We start from the raw sequence: 22,561 nt of genomic DNA, 5'->3' as shown, positions 1-22,561 counted from the left end.
GTCCTCCAGTCTGCACCAATCCCCCGGCTCTGCTCTGCCCCTGCTCCGGCCCTATAGGAGCTCTCTGGGTAAAAGGTTACTGCTGGTCACAGAGGGGGGTGGAGTGTCTGAGGGAAAGGAGAGCAAGGATCCAAACACCGACCGAGTTAAGAGTCCAAACGAGGTTAATCTGCTGAAGGTAGTGGAGATAATCTCACAAACAAAACAAACAGACCTGTGCTCTGTTTTTCCTCTGCACCGTGTGATTTCATACATTGTTTTCTTATGGGCAACAATGTTTGAGAGACATTCAGAGCACAAAAGTTAACTATGAGACAGAGGAAATAACGTGGCAGAAATGTGTTGTCTATTTAACGTACAATTCAAAGAAATGATGCCACTTATTTAGATGACTCCTCTGGTCTCTTTTCTCTGTGTGCGGTGTGCAAAAACAACAAAACACTAGAGGGCGCTCTTCTACAGCGTTATACTTTGAATTAGTAACACATGACTCGCAATGACGCTGAATGAATTAATCCTTTAAAAACTGAGAATATTGGTTTGGTTTCTGTTAGAAAAATAAGAAAAGAGCAATGAGTAACAAGAGGAGAAAAATTTGAAAAATATATAATAATAATAACAAATAATAAATTTTTAAAAAAAAAACAGAAAATGAGCACAAAAATAAAAGAAGAAAACACCTAAAAATGTACTGAAAATGTGTATTTATTTTATACATTTATTATATTTATTCTGTAACATAATTTCAAATGTAAAATTATTTTAATTAGAAATATAGTTTTCTGGATATTTCCCCTATTTATTTATTTTTTCTAATTATAACTTTATAATAACCCTTTCTCTCTTTTTGAAAACTTAATTTCTAGGGTAAAATTTTTTGGAGTATTTGTGACATTTCTTGCCAGTCTGGTCATTCATTGTTCAGTGTTTTAAAAAGAAATCAAACCAATACGTGTTGTCACCCTTGACAGTAAAGACAGTCAAATTTGGTGTTTGTGTCGAAGACAAGGATGTGGACTTTGATCTCAATATTGTCCTGCTACTGGGGAAAATTTTCATACATAAATGTAGATACTTTAAGACAAAACCCAGCCTGAACCACTGAAAGAACGAGTTCAAACTCTTTAATACAATAAAGCTCTTAAACTATTACACTCATTACTGTTTAAACTGATTTGAGATAGCCCTGTTTTTGTTCTGTTTCTAAACTTTTGTATCTGGGTTTTTTATCTGTTGCTCAACCTTTAAGACAGATGTTACTGAACAATCAGTACTCGAAATGTACCTTGTTTGTAACCGAAGGTCAATAAAGAACTAGAAAAAAAAATGCAACAATTGTATGCAGCTGTTCAGGAGCTTTTGATGGTTTCACGTGATCTTCCTCGACAGATGGAGTTTGGCCGTAATTATTTAAATTTTATTATAGAAACTGAATTGTCCAAACATGTAAAAAAAGATGTCGCTCTCGGTCTGTCAGAGCATACATCATGAAGGTTTGACAGTCCAAAAGCTCAGAAAAAAGTGAAACACCGCATAGATACAAGTGTGCAGAAATCTTTTTACCAGTATTAAGCTGTGTAGAGCGGTGGTCGTCCTGCATCATTATGGAAACAAAATTGTGAAAATAAATATCACTATATTTTTAACATTTAAATATCTAACCATCAGTCTGAATTTAGCTTTTTGAATTTTCCAGGTCAGTTGAAGTTTTTAAGTTGCATAATGACTTGACTTGTTTATTTATCACAAATTTGACAGAAAATTCAGAGTCAAATCTTAAAAACAAAATCATTTTGGGATTTAAAAACTTAAGTCTACTTTAAATAAATAGTTTTTAAAGCTTGGTTAAGTTTAGGACCATTTAAACATTAACATTAACACCACAAATAATACTATAAATATAACAATAAATAATAAAAATGTACTAACTGAAACATGTAAGTTGACAAGACTTCTGCTTGAGCAACCGAACTTGAGCAAATTCAAAGAGGGTTCTCATGTAAAATACTACTATAAATACAGATTTAATTATTTAAATGAATAATTGGGTGTTTTTTACATCTCACAATTAGGTTTTCAGTGGCCTATAGAATTCCAGTTATTATGGCCTGTTTTTGCTGTAGTTTTTGCTTGTATACTTCTCCACACTGGCCTAAAGGTTGAGACTGAAAGTTAATGCTCAGAAAAAAACACGACATTTTAACATCTAGATCAATTCCAACTCAGCAAACTCCATCTACTGAGGAAGACCACATGATCGAAAGCTCCAGAGCAGCAGTGAACCTTATGGTGAGATATTTTGTTGATGCTGTAGCGTTTAGCAAACCAACCACACACACACACAGCAGGAATTTTAAGACTTTGACAAAGCAGACATGGAGGCCTTTATTGTTTAACTATGTTTATAGTACAGTGCCACATCTCTCTCCCACCATGGCCCCCGACACACACTAGTCAACAATTTTTAACCACCACCGTGCACACGTAACACACACACATACACACACACTCATACCGTTTTCAATGTAAACATTGCAGGCTTAAAGATTGATACAAAAATCAAGGTAGTCTTCAACAGTTTCTGCGCCCGTTCTTCCAGAGTTCCTCTCTTGCAAGAGTTCAGAGGAGGGCGACACAGAAAAAGAGAAATGTTATTGTTTGGTTGATCACCTTTTGGGGAACAACAAAAAAATGTCCTGTTTTCTCTAATCACTGCAGTCACAAACACACACGCGCACACTGACACGCACATACACACAGTCAGGATTCTCATTCAATCAAACGTTTTATCAAAGTGTAGTTAAAGTGTTGTATTTTGAATGCTTGCAGTAGGCAGAAGGGAGAATAGTGAATTCATGAAGTGGAACATCTAACAATGATTATGTTCTTTTCCCATAATCCTCTCTATAGGAAAAAGGCCTTGTGTGTGTCAATTCCCTTGTGTGGTCACAGGGTGGGGCGTCTGTCTTCCCAGTCCCGCCCTGGAGCTGCATTACCTCTTAGCTCGAACAAAGTACAAGGCGTTGGTTTTAGGGTAGTACTTCACATTTTGTTTCTTGTCCATTAGGCCCCCAAAAATGATGAGCTCTCCCCTGCCCTGTACCACTGTGTGAAGGCTGGTCTCAGGTGGTCCTGTGACCGCAGCGGGAGTCCCGTTCCCGTAAACTCTCCAGGACACCACCCCAACGGACTTGGCCCTGGACACATCCAACACGTACATCTGCATGGGCTTGCAGTTGAGAGACTGGTACAGAGGTTTCCCTACGTTCAGGCTCTGGGGCGGGTGATGGCCAAGACGCCGTGCAATAGGTGGGATAGCATGTCCGTCTGCTCCAGCAGCCTGCGGAGGGCTGGAGGAGGATGACGGAGGGGTTCCAGGAGGACCCGCTCCACCTCCACTACTTCCTCCTCCAGGAGAAGCCCCCTGTGTCTGAAGGGAAGATGATGACGATGAAGACGGTAAAGATGAGGAAGATTTGTTTTTCACTGCCTCCAGACCTCGTCGTAAGGCAGCGGGGGACACTGCTCCTGGGGGAGTGTGTGGGGAGCCTGCAGGAGGTGTGTGCAGGCCGTTGGTGCTGGGCACCTCAGGGTGGTGAGCTGCAGAAGGGGGAGACTCCCAGCCATAGTCTGTGGAGGCAGGTGGCAGAGGGCGGGAGGGAGGAGATGCAGCCTGAGCTGGGCTGGTCCTTGGTGAAGGGGAGGATCCATTTAATAACGGGGGGAGCGGAGGAAGAGGAGGGCTGTCCGGACCTTGTGAAGGAGACGGCTGTTGGGATGAGGACGGGCTCCCTTCTCTGGCACCTCTCGCTGAAGGCCGCGGTCTGAGCGTACCCCATCGGCCGTTCACACACGGAGCCTCTTCAACAGCTCCCAGGACAACGCCTGCGGCCCCGCTCCGAACAGGAGACTGGGAGCGCAGGGAAGGCGGTTCGGGGCCCAGAGGGGCAGGTGTGGCACTTATGGGGGAGGGCCGAGAGTTAAGACTTGGGCTGAGCGGTGCACGGCCAGAGGGAGCCTGTGAGAAAACCACCACACACTGGCCCACCTTGAGATACAAACATGAGATGAGAAAAATGGCACATTAAAGATCAATGTAATGAGTACACACACAGACAAGCAGAATAGGAAGGATAGCTGAGGGCCCGACACACAAAGCCCCCGGTCAGCTGTCAGTTAATGACAGTGAGTGTCTGCCCCGTCCTTTTATCAGTGTGTCCTGCACTGTTGGCACTATTTGGCTCTTGTCCACTTTTTTTTAGCCAAGCAGAGCCCATCAGTGAGTGAAATCACTCTGACTGGCAGTTTTTTAGCTGTTGAGCTCATTAGCAGTAACAGTTCATAAATGTTTATGTTATTGTTCAGTAACGTTCAGTAAATATTTGTTCTTTCAAAATTGCTTTGTGTTGTTAATGTGCTGATTGGCTAACTAGGATCTTGAATGCGTCCTGTCGGTATTCTGGTTTCTGTTTTTAATGACAAATACTGACTACTGACGCTTGTTGATATGGAGAGTTATTTCACCCTGAAAACGGGAGATTCAAAATATTAGTCAGAGACCACTACGACCCCTAAGTTCGAGCAGTCATTCTGTGCAGCGTGCTTCTGGGGACACTTTGGTTCTCAGATTTTGCTGCAGAGTGAATGTTCTTGATTTTAATGCTACTCTTTGATACGGAGCTGCAGATGTGCAGGCAGTGGCAAAGAGCAGGAGAGACCTTCTGCTTAGAAGTGGTGAATTTCAAGTTCACAGCAACTTGACGCAACACAGTTTCTGGCTTTTTTTTTTGGATATCTAGTGTCAGTAAAAAATGTTGTTGCACATTTACGATCGGTCATTAGTGCCGTTGGCATGTTTACTGTATTACCTGAATACAGCTATCACTGAACGTCCCTGAGCCCTGTTCAAATTTTAAAACTTTGTAGGGAAAACAAAACAAATGGTTAAATACTGGTACTGAGCAGCCAAATCTGATTCGACTGGCATAATTCTGAGTCTGATGCAGCCCTATTTTTTTTTTTTCTCTCATGCAGGTTCAGAAAGTTTGTGCTAGTTGGCTGTAGTCTTTGTGGTGTGTTGTGCAACTTTTTGGCCAAGATAGAGGCAATGTGAGGGGACCATTGGCCATCGTTGTCCAATTCTTTGATATCGCTTTGGTGTGTCTGAGTCTTAAGACAGAAACGTACTCTACAAGCTGGGTGACACCACAGCTCCGGGGCCCCGTGGTCCTCATTTTCCACCTGCAGCTGCTGCCACCTCCATGGCGGAGCGTCCATGTGGAGGAGCCACGCATCTTTGAGGAGCTTTAACACAAAGACAACAGAATAAGTCAAAATCGTACTCACTTACAGTCAGATGGAACATTTGCTATGAGATATACGCAGATATACTGTTCTGATACTAGAACTAAGTGTGGAAGAAAATACTCACTGCATTTGGGCCGCCACAGCCTCCCAAGATGAGTAACGTCTGATCGTCAATCACAATCTAAGAAGAAAACATTTAAATCGTATTTAATTTCATATGAAAAACTCAAGTGGACATTTTCTCACACAATGTCAATCACTTGCAAAATGTACGGAGAAGGAAAAGCTGTTTTTAAGGGTCAAAACTCCAGAAACACTTTAAATAACAACTTTTCTCAGACCTTAGTATGACCTTGTTAAAAACATGTTTATATGTCCATCAATGCAATCCTGAATACTGAAGACTTACTTGTGATTGGCCTCCTCGTGGGTGCGGTGATGGGCCAGACATGGGAGGTTTGGACCAGGACCACTGCTCCAGATCCAGAACCCAGACTTCATTACTCCTAATCAGAACCATCAGAGGGAACAACAACATGGTGAGGTGTAGAAGCCAAAGAGTTGATTGAAAAATTGACTTAGGGTGTTGTTGGCAACTATGTCAACAATGGCAACCTGTCTAAGTGTTCTAACAGAACCCGTCTCACAGGCTGTGTAACACCTCCCCGACACTGTTTTTTAAGTCTCAATTTTGGTATAGTACCCATAATGTAATGTGGACATGTACCTTAAGCCTAGATCCATTTAGCATTTCCTCTGCAGACAGTACTTTTAAATGTAGGCAGGGTTGTTGCCCCTTAGAGATGGAGATTCAAATCCTCGGCCTGGGATCCCTCAGTCGACTGAGACTGCTTCTTGACTGAGCAAGTTACTCTTTGGTAGAGGCTACGGCAGCACAGAGGAAGAGACACTCTACACTGTAAGGCTCTGAGATATCATTATCTTCTCTCTTCTGCTTAGAAGTGGTGAAATTACAGCTCACAGCAACCTAATACGACAGTCTCCTGCTTTTGTTTGATATCTAGAGTCGGCAAAAAAATGTTGCACATTGCCAGTCTGTTGTTAGTGCCATTTGACTATATTACATGAACGCCGCTGTCACTCTGAACATCCCGCTGAACCCTGTTCAAAGTTCAAAACTTTACATAGAAAAAAAATCCCCAAAATCTGATTTGATTAACATAATTCTGAGTCGGGTACAGCCCCTAGCTGTGTCACTGCTCCCTCCAGCTCTTGCTGTATTTACTCTTCACTGTCTATTCAGATGAACGTCTGCACATCGCTGATCTTTTTTAGTACAAAAAAAAAAAAGTCTGGAGAGTTTGAAGTCTCCACCACAATGAATGAGATATTTAAAAATAGCACTTTTATGCATTGAGTCTTTGTGGAGCAAAAACGGTACACAATGGATTGGTTTTATTGGTACCAATCACAACTTTTGACAATGGAAATGCAAAAATAACCGTTTTAATGTGTAACTGAACTGCTTGATGAAACTGCAGCGTTTGTATATTATTTACTGAGGTGATGTAACTTCATCACCTCAGTAAATCATATACTCACAATCACCTGACATCTAAGGGGCCAATAACAGTTTTACTGTCTACGAATGAGGTTAAACACCCTCACAAAAATGATACGGGATCAATTTTGCTGTGATTGTAATGCACAAAAGGTTACAGATTGCACCTATAATCTGTGCAGCTCAGTTTTGAATAATGTGTAATTTAGCACAAGAAAAACATTCATACATTTGCCGTGCTCCTAGAGATCCCCCAAACACCACCATGGTGTTTCCAATCACGGAGGAAGAGTGGCCAGCCATAGGTGGAGGGCCATGTGTCGTTACTATACAGTTCCACCTGAGACAAGAGAAGAATAAACGAATCACAAAAACAGGGGAAAAATTAGGACTAAAAAGTTCATCTGTGCAGATTTTGTCAATCACTTGTCACAACTACATCCTTTAACTCCCAGTACTGAATTCTCTGTCTCACCAGTTCTTTGAAGGAGAATAGGTATGGATTTCATCAAAAAATCTTTCTGGTTGGTGCAGTGGGTAAGGGCTGGGGCGAGTCCATCCCCCAAACAGCACTAAGAGATCTTTGTGCATCACTAGAGTCGCCCCAGCTTTAGGAGACGGATAAGAGCCTGGAAAGGGAAACAGCAAAATCTATGACCCAGATTGTAGCTAAACATGCATGATGTTATACGCATGTGTTAATTAATAACCCAATAAATACATATCCCAAAATATGACTTAATATATATGTTCACTTACTGCCTCAATTTAAAATGGAAAACATGGCAAACAGAAAGACTACGTAATTGTTTTGCCTTTTCACATAAAAGTGACAAAAAATGTGTAAAACTCATGAGTATCAGTTTCATGATGCAAGAGACAAAATCTCTGATAGTAATTGCTGCTCACACACATCTCTACCTCTTATTCCTTTGCATGCAATCTCATAAAAGGCACAATAAGCTCTAAAGTTTATACCAATAAAAAGCGAGAGCACTAGTAAAATAATTCTAATACAATCTCATTTCACCAGTGCTTCTTTGTTATTTTTTTTATTGCCACCTCCTCAAATACTGTGTACTCAGCTGCTGCTGCTGCTGCTGCTGCTGCTGAGCATCTGACTACTATATTCACTTTATGTGGTTCACCCTCCCACCGTTCCCCTTACATAAGCCCCATGTGCAGACACTTTTTCACCAGAGCTAAATATTGTAAAAAGAGCTCAAAGATCTGTTCCCAGTTGGTCTTTACTGCTTATAACTTACTCGTACCTGAGGCTAAAGGGCGGATCCACTCCTTGCTGTTGAGGTCAAGTCTCCACAGATCATTAAAGGCAGCGTTGCAGCTACTCTGAGTGCAACCCCCAAACACATACATGGACTGGTTTGAGTCGTAATAACATGCACCTGCAACACAAAAAATGGAACAATTAACCACAACTTAATAGCAAACAGTGAGACTTTAGTGTTTCTATTTTTGGCAAGTTATTCCATAGTCATTTCAATATTATGACAGATTATTCAAAAGGGTTTGTACAGATGAGGGCAAGTCAAATTGGAGTACTTTTTCAAGCCCTCATTTCTGTTTTCAAGGATGAATTTGTTTTCTCTACAACCATCTGTTGCAAGAGAACTGTGCGAATTCCTAAATGGGGCAAACACGTGCTGCAAGGGCCTAAAATTAACTTATTACTAATTAACTGTTTATTATTGTTTAATGAAGTCATGTGGTTAGCACAAAAACACAAAGGCATGGAAATTTACAGAATGCAGAGGGTGACACATCTCATACCACATAAAAAAAAACAAACAATTGCAAGCGCGGACAATCTCGGCTTCCTGGTTCACAACATTTTTCTAAGGTGTTTCATAAAATAATTTAACATTTTGATCCTCTCAATTGTATGAATAAGTTTTAAAAAATCAGATTTTCAAAGTATGTAAGTACTTAGATTTCTAAGTGCCAAATTCAACTACTACAAGTACCTTGTATAAGTTTTCAAAATTCCTTAAAAATCCAGTTAAGCTTTTCTGTGGTTACATTCAGTAAAATTGCTATTCATCTTAGATGAACAAAATCTTAATGTTTTGATACGTGGCATTCTATGTAGGTGAATTTAGCTTAATTTGGCTCAGGACATGATGTGCACTATTCAGTGTTTTTAGAGTCCAAAAAACAAATGAAATCAAAGAAAATTCCTTTTCAAATTATAAAAGCTGCTGGTAAAAAGGTTTGCATCATCTCAATACTGGAAACATAAACGTGGGCTGCCTCCGTAACACTAAAGCTATTTTAAGTGTTGTCCAGGTCCATCACATAACGAAATTGATTAAGAGTCTGATGTTGCATTTTTCATGAATCACTGATCTTGCACAGGGCTGGGGCAGCTGCACACTCGACTCATTATCTGATCCAAAGCTACAGCCGCGGAGGCATTTTCAGATGATGCATAATCTGAAGGTCGGTAATCTTTTGACTTAAAAGAGGTAGCAGTTTCATTCAACACTGAATACATGACATACAATAATTATGAGTTGTTGCAAAGCAGCATATACTGACTGTGTGAGAAGCGCTGAGTGATCGGGGTTCCTGGATATGGGTATGTGCGACTTTCCCACTGGATGTTTCCCTCCTGGACAGCTCTCAAGAAACCATGGTAGCACTGATAAGCAACACCTAGTTCAGATTGAATATTAGTAAGCAACAGGAACACAAAAAAAACAGTGAACAAAGAGTGCATTTATATGAGTATAACTTTTTAAATGTTCACTCTCAGGTGTTTAAAGAAAGTGAGAAAGTAAAGTTTATTTGTACAGCACCTTCTAAAAAAAAGTCAAGGATTTACGATGTTCGGGCGAGAGCAAACCAAAGGTAGCTTGAAAAGCACGGCCAACTCGAGTTTAATAATGGGTTCAAGGGACATCTACTAACTCAAACTCAGAGGATCTTAGAGCCTGATTTCACATGTAAAGGTGGAGGATGTCAGCCATGTCAGGGCAAGTTTGCACCAGTACTTCAGAATTAATACAAAATTTAATAGGAAGCCAGTGAAGTGCGGATAAAATGGGCATTTTATGTGATTTCTTGCTCATTTTCAGGTTCATACTTTATACTTGGGTTTGTACTAGAACATGTTTACATACTTTAATGTTAAGAAAATATCTCTTTTGTATACTGTCTGTCTGAATATATCTGGATTCACGCTCTGTCTAGCACCTTTTCCACTACACAAAAAACCTGCTGACACCTGCTGACATCTGGCCTTTTAATACACGGGAAAAGATAAAAATCCAGTATTCCCACCCGCTTCAATAGACTCTGCAGCAGTCACGGGCGTTTATCACCTCCAGCTTCGATCAGCATTGATGGAAACACAACTCCAGGGTGAACGCACCAATTTTAGCCCCTTTACCGGCGAGAAGCAATTTGTGTGGAAAAGGGTTTCTGAAATGCGCTCTTAAAGCCCCCAACTGAAAAAGCTCTGTCTGCTCTCATCCGACAGTGTTTTTGGGTCTTCAGTATCTGGGCTCTGGGTCATTACAGCCGCAGAAATGACTGTAACAGCACTGTAGCAGCACGTTCCACCTTAATGTAGTTTAGCTGTGACTTCACAACTTAACAGAAGTCCTTGCAGCTCATTTAAGTCAAGTCTCTTTTACTTAATTGGCATATTTCAAAACAATAGGAACTAAACCAAAGAGCCTTCCAGTCGAGGCAGATGGGTTACAATTCGCCTCAACGCAGGTTTACATGATTAAAGAAATAAAAGAAAGAAAATAAATATCAAGGCAAACGTTTCTTAATGTGGACACAGTGTGAATCTCTCTGTGGATTAAGCATTTTGATACTTTCACAGTACTTATATAGCAACTAAATCTGCTTATAATTTTAAAAAGAAAAGGAAATCTGACTTTTTAAAATATGACACCTTTATGAGCCGAGCAGCTGCATTTTGGACAGTTTGAAGACAGTTTGGTGAAATATAATTCAAACAGGTAAAAAAAAGAGCATTATAGTAAGCTTAACAAGAACTAATGAAACCGTGAATAATTATCCCCATCTCAACTTTAGTCAGCATAGATCTTAATTTGGCAGTGTTCCTAAATTAACTTCATTTGCCTGCTCTACTCATTCTACATGATCTGTTAAAGCTGGACACTGATCAAAACGTAAGCGTTATTAGCCAGGCTTACAGCAGTGACAAATTAGTTATTACACGCTGGAAGCCAGCTCACTCCCTCTCTTTTCAAATGTGGGTTGCACCTAGATAGCCCAGGCACATGGGATGAGGGAGTCAACAGTAGAGATGTGGAGCTCGGTTTCAGGGAACCTTTAAGCCCTTTGGAGTAAATATTTTGTTAGGAGGCGATAGTCTGGATCCCTTAGGGGTTGTGATGGCCCTTTAAGAGGGACAATCATTTTTGTTTATTACTTTTGTCTTATTTCTCCTGATTTCTCTTTAACTGTTTTAAACCTGGATCAACATCACTTTCCTTGTGCTGCTTTCAGATGTTTTTCATGATCATTTAAACCATAGAAACCTGAGCAAATTGATGCAATTTCTTGAAAAGAAAACATGGGAATAAGGAAATTAGCAACTTGGTAATAAATGTTTCACAAATTGCAAGAGATGAGTACAGTTCAGATTATTTTTTTAAATAGGGAAAAATGCCTAGGGAAAATTAAGAGAAAAGCTAAAACTATATATATATATATTTCTCACGATAACATATATAAAATGATTTTACACTATCAAACTTCTTCTAGGTCATTTCTGTGTTACAGGATTAGATTTTTTGGTTGTTGTTTGTTTGGGTTTTTTCTTGTTGTTTTTTAGAGGGGGGGGTTGTTTGGTTTTTTGTTTTTTTTTTCCAAATTTGGGTTTTTTTGTACTTTTGACTCTTTTCTTGATCATTTATGGGTCATTTATTCTTTTATTGCTCATTGCCTTCTTTTCTTGTTTTTGAAAGACATCAAGCCTACTGGCTCAGATTTCAAAAAGGTTAAACATTGTGTGTGTTGTTGTTACTTACTTACAAAATAACTTTTTGCATTGCCATATTCTGGACAATGAATGTCAGTAAGAGAAAAAAAATGCATCGCAGTAAAGCAATGTTAGTGAATTGTAGAACTAAAAAAACATTGTACACAAGATGGCTGACATGATTTTTTAAGAGGCAGGGATTGGTCAGAGTGGACGCCTAAATTACAAACATTATGCCGAGCATCAGCACTTGCTCTGCTCATGGTGAAATGCCCACCGTAAGGTTAACCTGTCGACCTTATCCTTTACTCTGTAAATATGCAGAAATACATACCTTTAATGAGGCGGTACCACTGCTTACATACAAGCGCAGCGGTCTTGTGCTCCTGGTAAGGTGAGAGGAAGGACAGAATATATTCAAGAACTTCCTCTGGCAACTCCAGCATTGTTCTCCCCCCTCCTTTGGCACCACTGTCCATGTTCCCTTCTTGTCGGCATGACCCCATGTTTGCCTCTTCTTCCTCTGTTATCCCGGCAGGCTCTGCACCATCGTCCTCTGTATCCATGGCAACAAAGCATCCATCCTCATTATCAGGGGAGCGGGACATTATTGTCTGTGGAGACATGGACAGACATGTAGTGATGTAAAGTTCAGGAGCACGTTTGTCATTAAATAACTACCCTGATTAGAGTTGGCCATTTATTCTCGCAGAGTCACCCGTTTAACACCTTCCCCTGTGCTAATACTGGATTTCTGCAATTCATAACGTGTGAGGATGAATTGTTAAAAATTGGGATATATCTGCTCTAACCCAGGAAACCCAATGACACTACAAAGCTATAAGCATCATAGCATGTATGTGGCATTTGGTGCTTTTAATTGTCACATCCATTGTGTGAAACGGGTGGTGCCCCTTTAGATTTCGCAGCTGGCCCCTCCATACAGTACGTCCCTCTCATATCGTTAGCTGCTTCTGACTAGCTGTCGTTAGCCATCTCATAGCAAATGTTGGTTTGCTAATGCTAACGAGCACCTAGAGCTGACAACCTAAGAAAAAACGTGAAACTTGTGATTTTTCATATGGATAAACGATAAACGACTTATGATACAAAACACGGACTTACCGGCGCGTACATGTAATTAGATTTAACGTTTGATCCTTAGACAATATAAGCTAGCAGTGGCTAACGATAGCTAACTGATCATGAGCTTCCAACGTTAGCTAATGAACCTTTAGCTAACGGCTTATTTTCTCAAATATACATCTGATTGACAAAATGTGCAAACCACCAACCTCCTGAGTATCTTAATGACACGACAATCTTTCATGGCAGCAGCCTCGGCTAACGTTACACCCAACTACCTCAGCAGCTACCTGGCTGTTATCTCCAGTCTGCTGCTGATAATCTTTGCTAACGTTAGCTGGAGCTCAGGCTGTGTGCTGTTAATTAACTGGCTCCTCTAACGTCAGATAAATGTTGTCAATTTCTGTCTTTGAGCTGTTGCAGCTTCGTTATTTACCGTTGATGTAGACGTGGTCGTTTGTGGGCTCTGAGTGTGCGTTTCTCCTCTCCTTCCCCCGGTATCAGCTCCGGAGGTTCCTCTGCAGCCTCCAAACAGTCGCCATCTTCCGCGGTGTGAGCAGCGTCCTCCGCAGCACAGCGACGCTGTAGCCGCTGACTGTGGCACCAGGGTGGGTCCTCTGGACCAAACACTGCGCCCCCAGCTGCTCAGGGCAGAAGTGAAGCACGGGGAGAAAGCAGGAATTACCCCAACGTAATTAGTCAGTTTTTTTTTTTAATGTAGCAAATCAACATTATACACGTGTATAAATAGATAGCAATCATTTTTATCTTTGAAAATCGATCAGTAAATACATTTGAGGATGGGTGATGTGCACTCAGGTACTCTTAACCCTTTGAAACCTGAACACATCACCTTGAATTAGCCCATTTCAAAATCACGGGAAAAGGGCTATGAGCAAGAAAAAATGACAATAAAAAAATTGAAAATTACCGAAAAAATAAGTAAAAAGAAAGAAAGAAAACAGTAAAGAAAAACAGAAGGAAAGGAGATTGCCTGTAAAGGTGCTTAAAAGTTATTATTTAACTCTAACATAATTTAAGATATGTAATTGTGATAATTATCAATATATTTTTTCCCTTGCTTTTTCTTTTTTTCTAGACTTTTCCCCTAGTTTTAAAAAAGTCCAATTCTACTAATTTCTTGCAATTTGTCAAACATTTATTACTAAGTTGCTCATTTCCTTTTCCCCATGTTTTTGAAAGAAATTACATCAATTTGCTCAGGTTTCTATTATTTAAATACTTGCAATAGGCATCTCAAAGCAGCAAAAGAAAAGTGATGTTGATCCAGATTTAAATGGGTTAAAAGACAAAACAGGAGAAATAAGACAAAAGTCAAAAACAAAAACAATTGTCCCACTTAAAGGGCTGTCACAACCCCTAAGGGATCCAAATTATTGCAACCTGACAACATATTCACTTCAAATACTACAATATTTCTCTAACATAATTTTAAAGAAGAGAAAATAGAGAAAGAGAAGAGATGCTATCACCATATTCCTGTTTGCAAAAAGAGAGAGAAAAAAATACGAAAATAAGAACTTAGGCCACATAAGACAATAGGATTCAACAGAAAATAAGCCAAGACTAAAGACTACACTGTCAAAATTTCCAGAGGTGCAGTTTGATTTGTTCTGATTTGAAGATAAATATAAATAGATTTACAATTGGTAAACCAAACATGTGATTAGTGTTGCAGTAATACCGGTATTACGGTATACCATGATATGAAAGTTGCCGATTATCATTCTGTGTACATTTTCTTATCAACGATATTGAAAAAAAAAAGAATCTCACTGTTGTTATTTGTTATTTTCATAAGGGAGACTTTTTATTCATACTTTCATAATTAAAGTTGATTTCATGTCTTAATTATAGCCTGGGAATAAAACATTTGGTCAGCCTAACTGAGCAAATCTCATGTTTCAGGAAGGTGGATTAAATTTATTTCCAAATATTTTAGTAAAAACATTTAAAATAGAATTTAAGAAATCTGCAAGCTTGGTCAAAAAGATCCAAAATGTGAAAAGAAGGAAACTGGGTCATTAATTTCTCACAATATGTTACAAGAGGTAGCCTGCATTTCATAGGTAACACTATTCTGTCTTTGAAGGGTTATAAGGCTAAGCTTAATACTGTTGTGATTTAACCCCCCAGTGCCGACCAGCTACTATCCAAAATTTATTCCATGTTTTTTTTTAATGCAGTGTTGGATGTTAAAATGCATTTAAGCCTAATTAACCCTGCATGTATAACCAGTGCCTTTGCTGTTGCATAATGACCACCTTTTTTCCGAAATTCTTCTTTAGGCTATTAATGATGAATAATTCAAAGCAGTGCACAAGCAAACACATCTGCTGTTACATCAGCAGTTTTTATGTTATTTTTTGTGGCTATCGGTGTGTTTGAGGTTGTACTTGTGATAGTAAGAGCACAGGTGTTACCAACATTATCAATGGTTCTGCCAAGTGTCCCAGTCAACCATTACAGTGTGATGAGTCAGCACACACAATACAATACCAGAATCCTGACACTCATGCAGCTAATAAAAATCAGTCGTTATTAAATGTATCACTTGTACATGTTTTTCCTGGTGACGTGTCATCCACTGAAGAGGTTTACTTAGACCTGCAAAATTTAACAGTTTCATTAACTGACAATTCTGGTGCTCAAGACTGTGAAGAGTTTTATTATGTATCCTCAGACCTCCAGGACTTGCCTCCAATTTTCTTTTGTAAGGGAAGGAGAAAAAAAACAGGGGCTGTAATGCAACACAAGAAAATTAGTTATGTAAACTGTCTCTGATGCTGAATATTTGAACTACAAATGCACATTTTATTAAAAATCACTTTAATCTCGTATTTATTTAATAGATGAAGTTTTCTACAGATAAGTAACAACTATGTTGACTTGTATTATAGAGTAGTGCCTGGTTTTCTTGAATAATATGCACATTTCAGTTATTTAGAATGGGAAATTAGTATGGGGGAAACGACTAATAAACAACAAACTGAGTAAATCATAAATATTAAATAGAACAAAAGCCATTTTATCTGCCGCATGACTCAAATACGGATTCACATAAAATAAAAAATAATTATAAATGCATAAAATCATTGATTTTGATTATTTTAAAATAGATGTAATGCTGCGTTCAAGCAGCTATCGTTAATTGCACCAGCGCATCAGTTATAACTTACTACTACGAAGTTTGGTATTTAATTAATCTCTCCAAACACAAGGTGATACTCCAAATAAACCATAGTCCTATTCGTGGAGTATAATATTTCACTTTGGGTCTTCTTTTGTTGCATTTTTTTGGTCCACTGATCATCGTGGTGTTTCTGTCGGAGCCTAGCACAGGACATGAACGCAGCACTCCCTTTCACAACACAAACACTCTCATTGTAACACTCGTTGCTCTATACACTAAAAAAACAACAATAGTATGATGGAGTTAGTTTATTTCTCGCTATTTAGTGCCGGCATAAAGTGTTTAATTGTGCCTGTAAAAACTGAATCACTTTATCTTGCCGGTTAGTTGTCTTGGTGGATTTTAGCACGTTGACGCTGCCGAAGCTAACGTTAACATAACGTCATTTCCCTTCCTGTTTTTAGGGTTAAACTTCGGAGGCGCTGCTGAAGGGTTAACCCGCAGCTAACTAGACTGTCAACAAGCCTAAACTATTCGGTACCGTCAGTGTTTTTTTCCGTCTGAGCGGCGTGTGGTCGACACCAGTGGTCGGTTGATTTATCGAGGTGGACCTTACGCCAAATTTTAAGTAGCAGGAAGCAGCCGGGGGAGGGGGGTGGCTTCAGCAGAGCACTGAGCTAGCAGGCTAACACGCGGCCAAGCAACGGTGTGTGAATTTCTTTATTCAGCCTTCATCTGATCACAAAAAGTCGTGGGATTGAGCTCCCCGCGGGTCTGCGTGAGCTGTTCCCACCGCCCCATGCCCGCCTGCGCGGATGGGAGAGAGCTAGCTAGCCGGCGGAGCTGAAGAGGTAACCAGCCAGCAGTGGTGTTAAACATGGAGGATGAAGAGGTTGCAGAGAGCTGGGAAGAGGCAGCGGACAGCGGGGTGAGAAACATGGTTTAAATCTGATCCCAGACAACATTATAACTTGATTTCAGTTTGCCGGTCCAATAGCAAGGATCTGCAATACGCTGGGTGTGTCTGATGCTTGAATATCTAATATAAACATGTTTTTATTTCGGCTTGTTTTCTCATCAGACACATCTCGTCCCCCTGACTGAGTCTTGCAGGCCTCACTGCCCCGTTATTACACGGGACTGAGACTGGCTTCATGTCATTTTATTTGCTCAACAAAATGATTTTACTATGTGTGGAAATTGTGTTAATATCCTCAAAGAAAACTTTTTTTTTTTTTTTTTACAAAGTCGACCTTTTTCTAGAATTCCCACATTTTTTAGACCCGCCCATTGCGGAAATGACAGGTTGCACTGAATCATTACGAGACCATGGTAGGTTAGTATGTGAAGGGTTTTTGAAATATTAAAGCAATTATATATTTAAAAAATTATAATAGCTTTATTATATAACCTATTGGGTAAACCACTGTGTGCATTCATACTTGTCTGTTTTCATTTTATTTTACTTTTGTCTGTCTGGGTTTTACCTTCGTGTGTTATTATTTTCATTTGTAAATTTTTGTATTGACTACTGAATGTATTGTTTTCAAAACTGAAAAAAAAAAATTATATACTCAATTTATGGCCCGCGGGTCAAATCTGGCGCCCAACAGGGAGCCAAATTTATTTATTATCGAACTGTGTCTTATTAATTTTCAAAAGCATGGTTCGTTTTTTGTTACTAAGCAACTTAGATATTCAGATCTTGTGAACATGTTTGCTATACAAGTCAATGAGATAGATAATTGTTGGACAGTAATAAAAATGTAATGACTATGTTTTTCTCCTCAGGAAATAGAGCGAAGGCTAGAAGCTAAACTGAAAATAAATCAGGAGGCAAAGTAAGTGATGAAAAAATATATCAACATGGTCTATACATGATTAGATTGCATAGTTTCCTGTTAATTTTATTCTTCTCATTTTTTCATGTACAGGAAGTCCAGCTCGGGTTCAGGTGGCTCACCTGTTCGAACTGCTATTGTAATCCAGGACGACTCTCTACCTGCAGCACCCCCACCACAAATTCGAATTCTGAAACGTCCTACAAATAACGGTACCGCAGGAAACCTTGCATCCTCGACTCGTCCCTCTCAGCAGATGAAGTCTTTGGCCCAGAGGGAGGCAGAATACGCAGAAGCACGAAAAAGGATTTTGGGTAGTGCATCTTCAGATGATTCGTCTCAGGACAATCCATGCCAGGACAGGTAAGACATTACATTAAGGAAGAAAAACAGCAAATGCACACAGTAGTGAAAATAACAAGAAGTCAATCCCTCCAGGATTTTGCGATGTTGCGATCACAACAATTAACGCAAATTCAGCCAATCCCCTTTAATTCTTGGTGCGACTTTGCAAATTTGTCCAATCACCGCAGCTTTACCGCAAATTTCACGCTTTCAAACAGGTAAAATTTAATTTCATGTAGAGCTGCTAGAGCTGCAGGCAGTGTATAGATCCACTCAGCTCCTCTCTCTCTGTTTATCATGAGACTGCTGCTTCCCCTGGGACAGAGTCACACACACACTGACAGGAACTAGCCTGTCCAGTGTTTATCAATGGGTTTATCGACAGAGTCGAGCCATTTTGCTGTCGGTGTGAGACTGTTCAGACTGTGTAACAGCACAGTGTCCAGTGTCTGCTGCTGCATGTGTTAGCTCATGCCAGGCATAGAGAGCAGGAGGACAGCGGCTCACCGAGAGAGATGGTCCTTTAGCGCTGATCAGCAACCGCTGTTAGCCAGCGATCAGCTGCTGCTGCCCTGTCCCATCCACCCACCTTACAGTCATAAATAGATCATAACTCTGTGGGAAACATGAATGCTCATAATTAGCTCCAAATTGGAGACAGCATCAGAACTATTTTTTCAATTTTCACTTGCCCCCTCAATTTAAAGGGATATTTTGCAGATTTTCTACCAGCTTTGAATGAAAACAATGAGGGTAGTATGTGTGGATGAACTGTGATGAACTCTCCATTCAACCAGTGCCCAGATATCCCTTCTCCCCCCACGGCGAAACTCCTCCAAATCACATATTTTACGTCATTTGGAGAAGTTTAGCTGGCTCTCAGGCTGTTGCTTGAACTACAGACTGTACTTTTGCATTTTCTGCCACCCCACTCTCTTTCTCTCAAACTTGAACCTAAATCCGATCAAAAGGCAAAACTCCGCAGTGCTGATCGCATATAAATCAAGGCTATGTTACTGCACTGCCTATTCCTTTCCTAAAATCTTTCCAGAAACATATTTAAACGTCTGTTTCCAGCACCGTGAAAACAGAGACTGAATACACTGCGATTAAATGGTTAAACTTAGCAGCACTGAACAAATATAAAAGAATCAGTTATTGAGTTGTATATTTCCAGCATCAGATGTTTTCAGAAATATGTTTTAGCTTACCATTTAACTGTAATATGAGATCGCCAGCTGCCATTGTTTTTCTTGGACTGGACCACATTACGTTAGCCACCAGCATGAGCGTCTGGTAAGGCATGGTGCATTCAAATGCTTCCTTTTTCTCCATTTTCTCCATTTGCCACGTAGCACCAATTTCAAAAGTATGTGCGTCTTTCTACTGCAGAGACGGCCTTGTTTTATGTGAGGACCCTCTTATATCAGTGAAATACTTCTTTTAATTGCAAAAAACAATAAACGGATAGATAAGCTGCCGCAAATTCAGACATATCAGGCCACGGCAATCACTAAAGCAGCCCGTGAAATCCTGGAGGGACTGATAAGTGAAACACATGATCATTAATTTCTCATTTCTCTTCATACCATTAGGCCAGCTCGTATGACCTCGCAGCAACCACCAGACCCAGTTCGTCCAAACAATCATGTGATCCGCCAGCCCACTGGCCCAGACGGCACCTCAGGCTTCCGACTGTGCAGATAAGCAGGAGCTACCTGCTGCAATGAGTTATCTGTCTCCCTGAGGGGGCATAAAGGGTGGCAGTTAAAGGGGTTGTGTGTGTTATGAAGAGCAGAGTGGTGGGATGAATCAAAATTTGACAGACGTTAGAAATGTGAAGATGTAGCATGGATGGGACTGAACCTCTCCACCCTCTCTCTACTCTGCTTACTGGGATGGTCTTTGCCTTTCACCTTGTCTTTTCCTCCCGTGGAACAAAGCAAGGGGCTGGCAGAGATCAGCCAAAGATCTGAAACCCCTTCTGTTCCACACTGTGAACAGGCTTTCGCCTCACATCCCTACACACTGTGATACTTCGATGTACCATGAGGTGCCCTATGATTTTAAGTATGATTGGCCGGCCTAGCGCCAGGGCATCAGGTGTCTGTCTCTTCAGGGAGAATAAGGAGAGCTTGTGAATCTGTGGGAATTCCCCGGAGAGGTGCAAACGACCGAGCTGGCCTCGCCACCGACGGAGCACGGATCGCGGCTGGGTGTCCGCCCGGAAGCTGGCCTCAGTTTGTCGGGTTCAGTGGAAATGAAGTGCTTGACAGTGCCAAGAGTTTACTGTGTGTTCTTGGATGCGAGGTGAGACAAAGTCAAACTGATCGAACACTTTGAGTAGAAGTGCACTGTGCTCAAAGGTGTGCTTTTATACTGTAGTTGCAGTGCAGTGGCAGAGGCCCAGAGCAGCACTTTCCACAGTCCACAGGCCTCCGTTTGGCGCTGGTGGCTCTGAAAGAAAAGCTCGGTGGGCACAAAACCCGTGGCCAAAGATTATAGGTCGGAAGGACAGAATGTCACTAAATCTAAGCTTATTCAAGCAATAAAGATGAATTTACTCCCTAGATTATTTTTTACATATTGCCTAATTATCTGTGCTGTGTTTTGTTTCAAATTATCTTTGGTTTTAAACAGTTGACATTGTTTCTTCATGTTTGTGTTTTTTTCCGAGACGTTAAAGTCAGGAGATTAGTAGTGTATCAGAGATTAGATGATGTAGTCTGCATAGGAAACTTTATTGGTAGTGTCATATTAAATTTTAATATGTCATTAATAAGTCAAACTTTTTCATGAATTGAAGATCTCAAGTTATTGTGCATAAAGTTTGTGTGTTGCCTTGCTGCTTCTAACCAGATTTGCTAAATTGGAATTTCTCTTACAGCCAACTTTACTGCATCTGTCTAGAAAATAAGGGTTTTTTTTTTGTTATTGCACCAGTTGATGTATATTGACTGATTGCTTTAATAAGATTATAGTTTGCAAATTCCTCAGAAATAACTATTTGATGCCCCGTGTGGAAGATGATAAAAATGATCTCAAAAATAAAAGAAATCTCATCTCAAACGAAGCCAAATTTCACTGCCTGGTTCTGATAAGTGTCTTTCATGTGGCGTTGTTCCACCCAAAAGGATTTGACACCATTGTTTGCTTGTTTGCCATCAATTGAAAAGAAAAAAATGCAAACCATGGTATTAGTAATCTCATCAAATATTGATGAGTTACCAGTGCTGATAGTCACTGCAGCAATTTTTGAACCGTTGACACATGTATGCCTTAAATAACAAATGATCCCTGGTTACATATGGACACTTTCCAATGGATAGTGCTTGGTTATTGTAAGCTTTTTGTGCACTTGTGGTAAGTTCATTATTATTATTCAATAAATTGTATGTCATTGGGGACCAGTTTATAGCTACAAGAGTGCTAGGTGAAGATAAAATTACAGCAGTAAGGGTTAAATAATGCCAGTGTCAACTTGCTCCTAAACAGCATCAATTTGGGTAAAAATGCTGAATTTTAACCAATTATACTCCAACCTCACTTACCATAGAGGAAAAAAACACATAGGCAAGAGGAGTATATTTAAGTTTCCTTTTGTTGTTGTTTGATGACAGTAACATAAGTTGCCCGTTGCTGCACTAACATCTCTATTCTGGTCTTACAAGATATTATATTCTGTACTCTTAATATACTGTTCCCAGGGATCAGGTTCAATTACTGAAATAAAATGGATTTGTAGTCATTTGAAATTGATCATTAAAAGCAGAACGCCATCTTGTATCTATGTGATCGACACATGAAGCTTTGTTTCAGTCATTCACAGCCACCTGTCTACTCTGAGGCTGATTTGATGTCATTATTTTGAAACTTGAAAAACACAAATGAAATTTGAATACCCTTTAATAAACACACTTCAAACTTGGTGTATGTTTGTTTCATATGTCATGAAACCAGGTTTTTTAGCTGAAAGTTGGATGAATTCAAAGCTTCTTTTTTCCCCCAAGATGATCAGAGGTGATATAGTTTTGTATTTTTTTAATACTTAATACTTCATTTTTATGTCATTTTAAATTGTGGTTATCAATTCAGTTTAGTTTGCAGAGTGGCTTTCCTTGTTTCAGTTTAGTATTCAGTGTTCAAAATGTTATTTTTAGTTCAGTTTTCATTTGTTTCAGTGTTAGTTTTAGTTTTTTGTAACAACTCCAGGATTTTGTCTTCAACTTTAGCCTTTGAAATATTTCATATTGACATACTTGCAACTAAATTAAAACAAAAAATGGATACTTATGCAGAAACAAACCAATTTTTCTTTATTT

The 22,561-nt window shown here is 39.8% G+C and overlaps 2 protein-coding genes across 2 annotated transcripts; one reads left to right on the top strand and one right to left on the bottom strand.

Annotated features, from left to right (window-relative positions):
* Nucleotides 1-2,360: 2,360 nt before the first annotated feature.
* On the bottom strand, nucleotides 2,361-13,554 carry fbxo42 (F-box protein 42). Its single transcript, XM_042505091.2, has 10 exons — nucleotides 13,336-13,554; nucleotides 12,148-12,427; nucleotides 9,389-9,505; nucleotides 8,101-8,235; nucleotides 7,305-7,458; nucleotides 7,059-7,169; nucleotides 5,717-5,813; nucleotides 5,432-5,488; nucleotides 5,188-5,304; nucleotides 2,361-4,048 (listed from the first exon to the last, which is right to left on the bottom strand). The coding sequence occupies exons 2-10, from the start codon at nucleotides 12,419-12,421 to the stop codon at nucleotides 2,993-2,995; spliced, it is 2,118 nt and encodes a 705-aa protein (XP_042361025.2). The 5' UTR covers nucleotides 12,422-12,427; nucleotides 13,336-13,554; the 3' UTR covers nucleotides 2,361-2,992.
* Nucleotides 13,555-16,368: 2,814 nt separating this feature from the next.
* Nucleotides 16,369-22,168, top strand: LOC121959345 (SUZ RNA-binding domain-containing-like). The gene is made up of 4 exons (XM_042508616.2): nucleotides 16,369-16,981; nucleotides 17,845-17,894; nucleotides 17,988-18,257; nucleotides 19,835-22,168. The coding sequence occupies exons 1-4, from the start codon at nucleotides 16,931-16,933 to the stop codon at nucleotides 19,944-19,946; spliced, it is 483 nt and encodes a 160-aa protein (XP_042364550.1). The 5' UTR covers nucleotides 16,369-16,930; the 3' UTR covers nucleotides 19,947-22,168.
* Nucleotides 22,169-22,561: the final 393 nt, after the last annotated feature.

Source organism: Plectropomus leopardus, chromosome 2 (genome assembly GCF_026936395.1).
Source record: "Plectropomus leopardus strain MGB_pleo_1.0 chromosome 2, ASM2693639v1, whole genome shotgun sequence".
NCBI classification, from domain to species: Eukaryota; Metazoa; Chordata; class Actinopteri; order Perciformes; family Serranidae; genus Plectropomus; species Plectropomus leopardus.
This window is presented reverse-complemented; position numbering and strand designations above follow the sequence as displayed.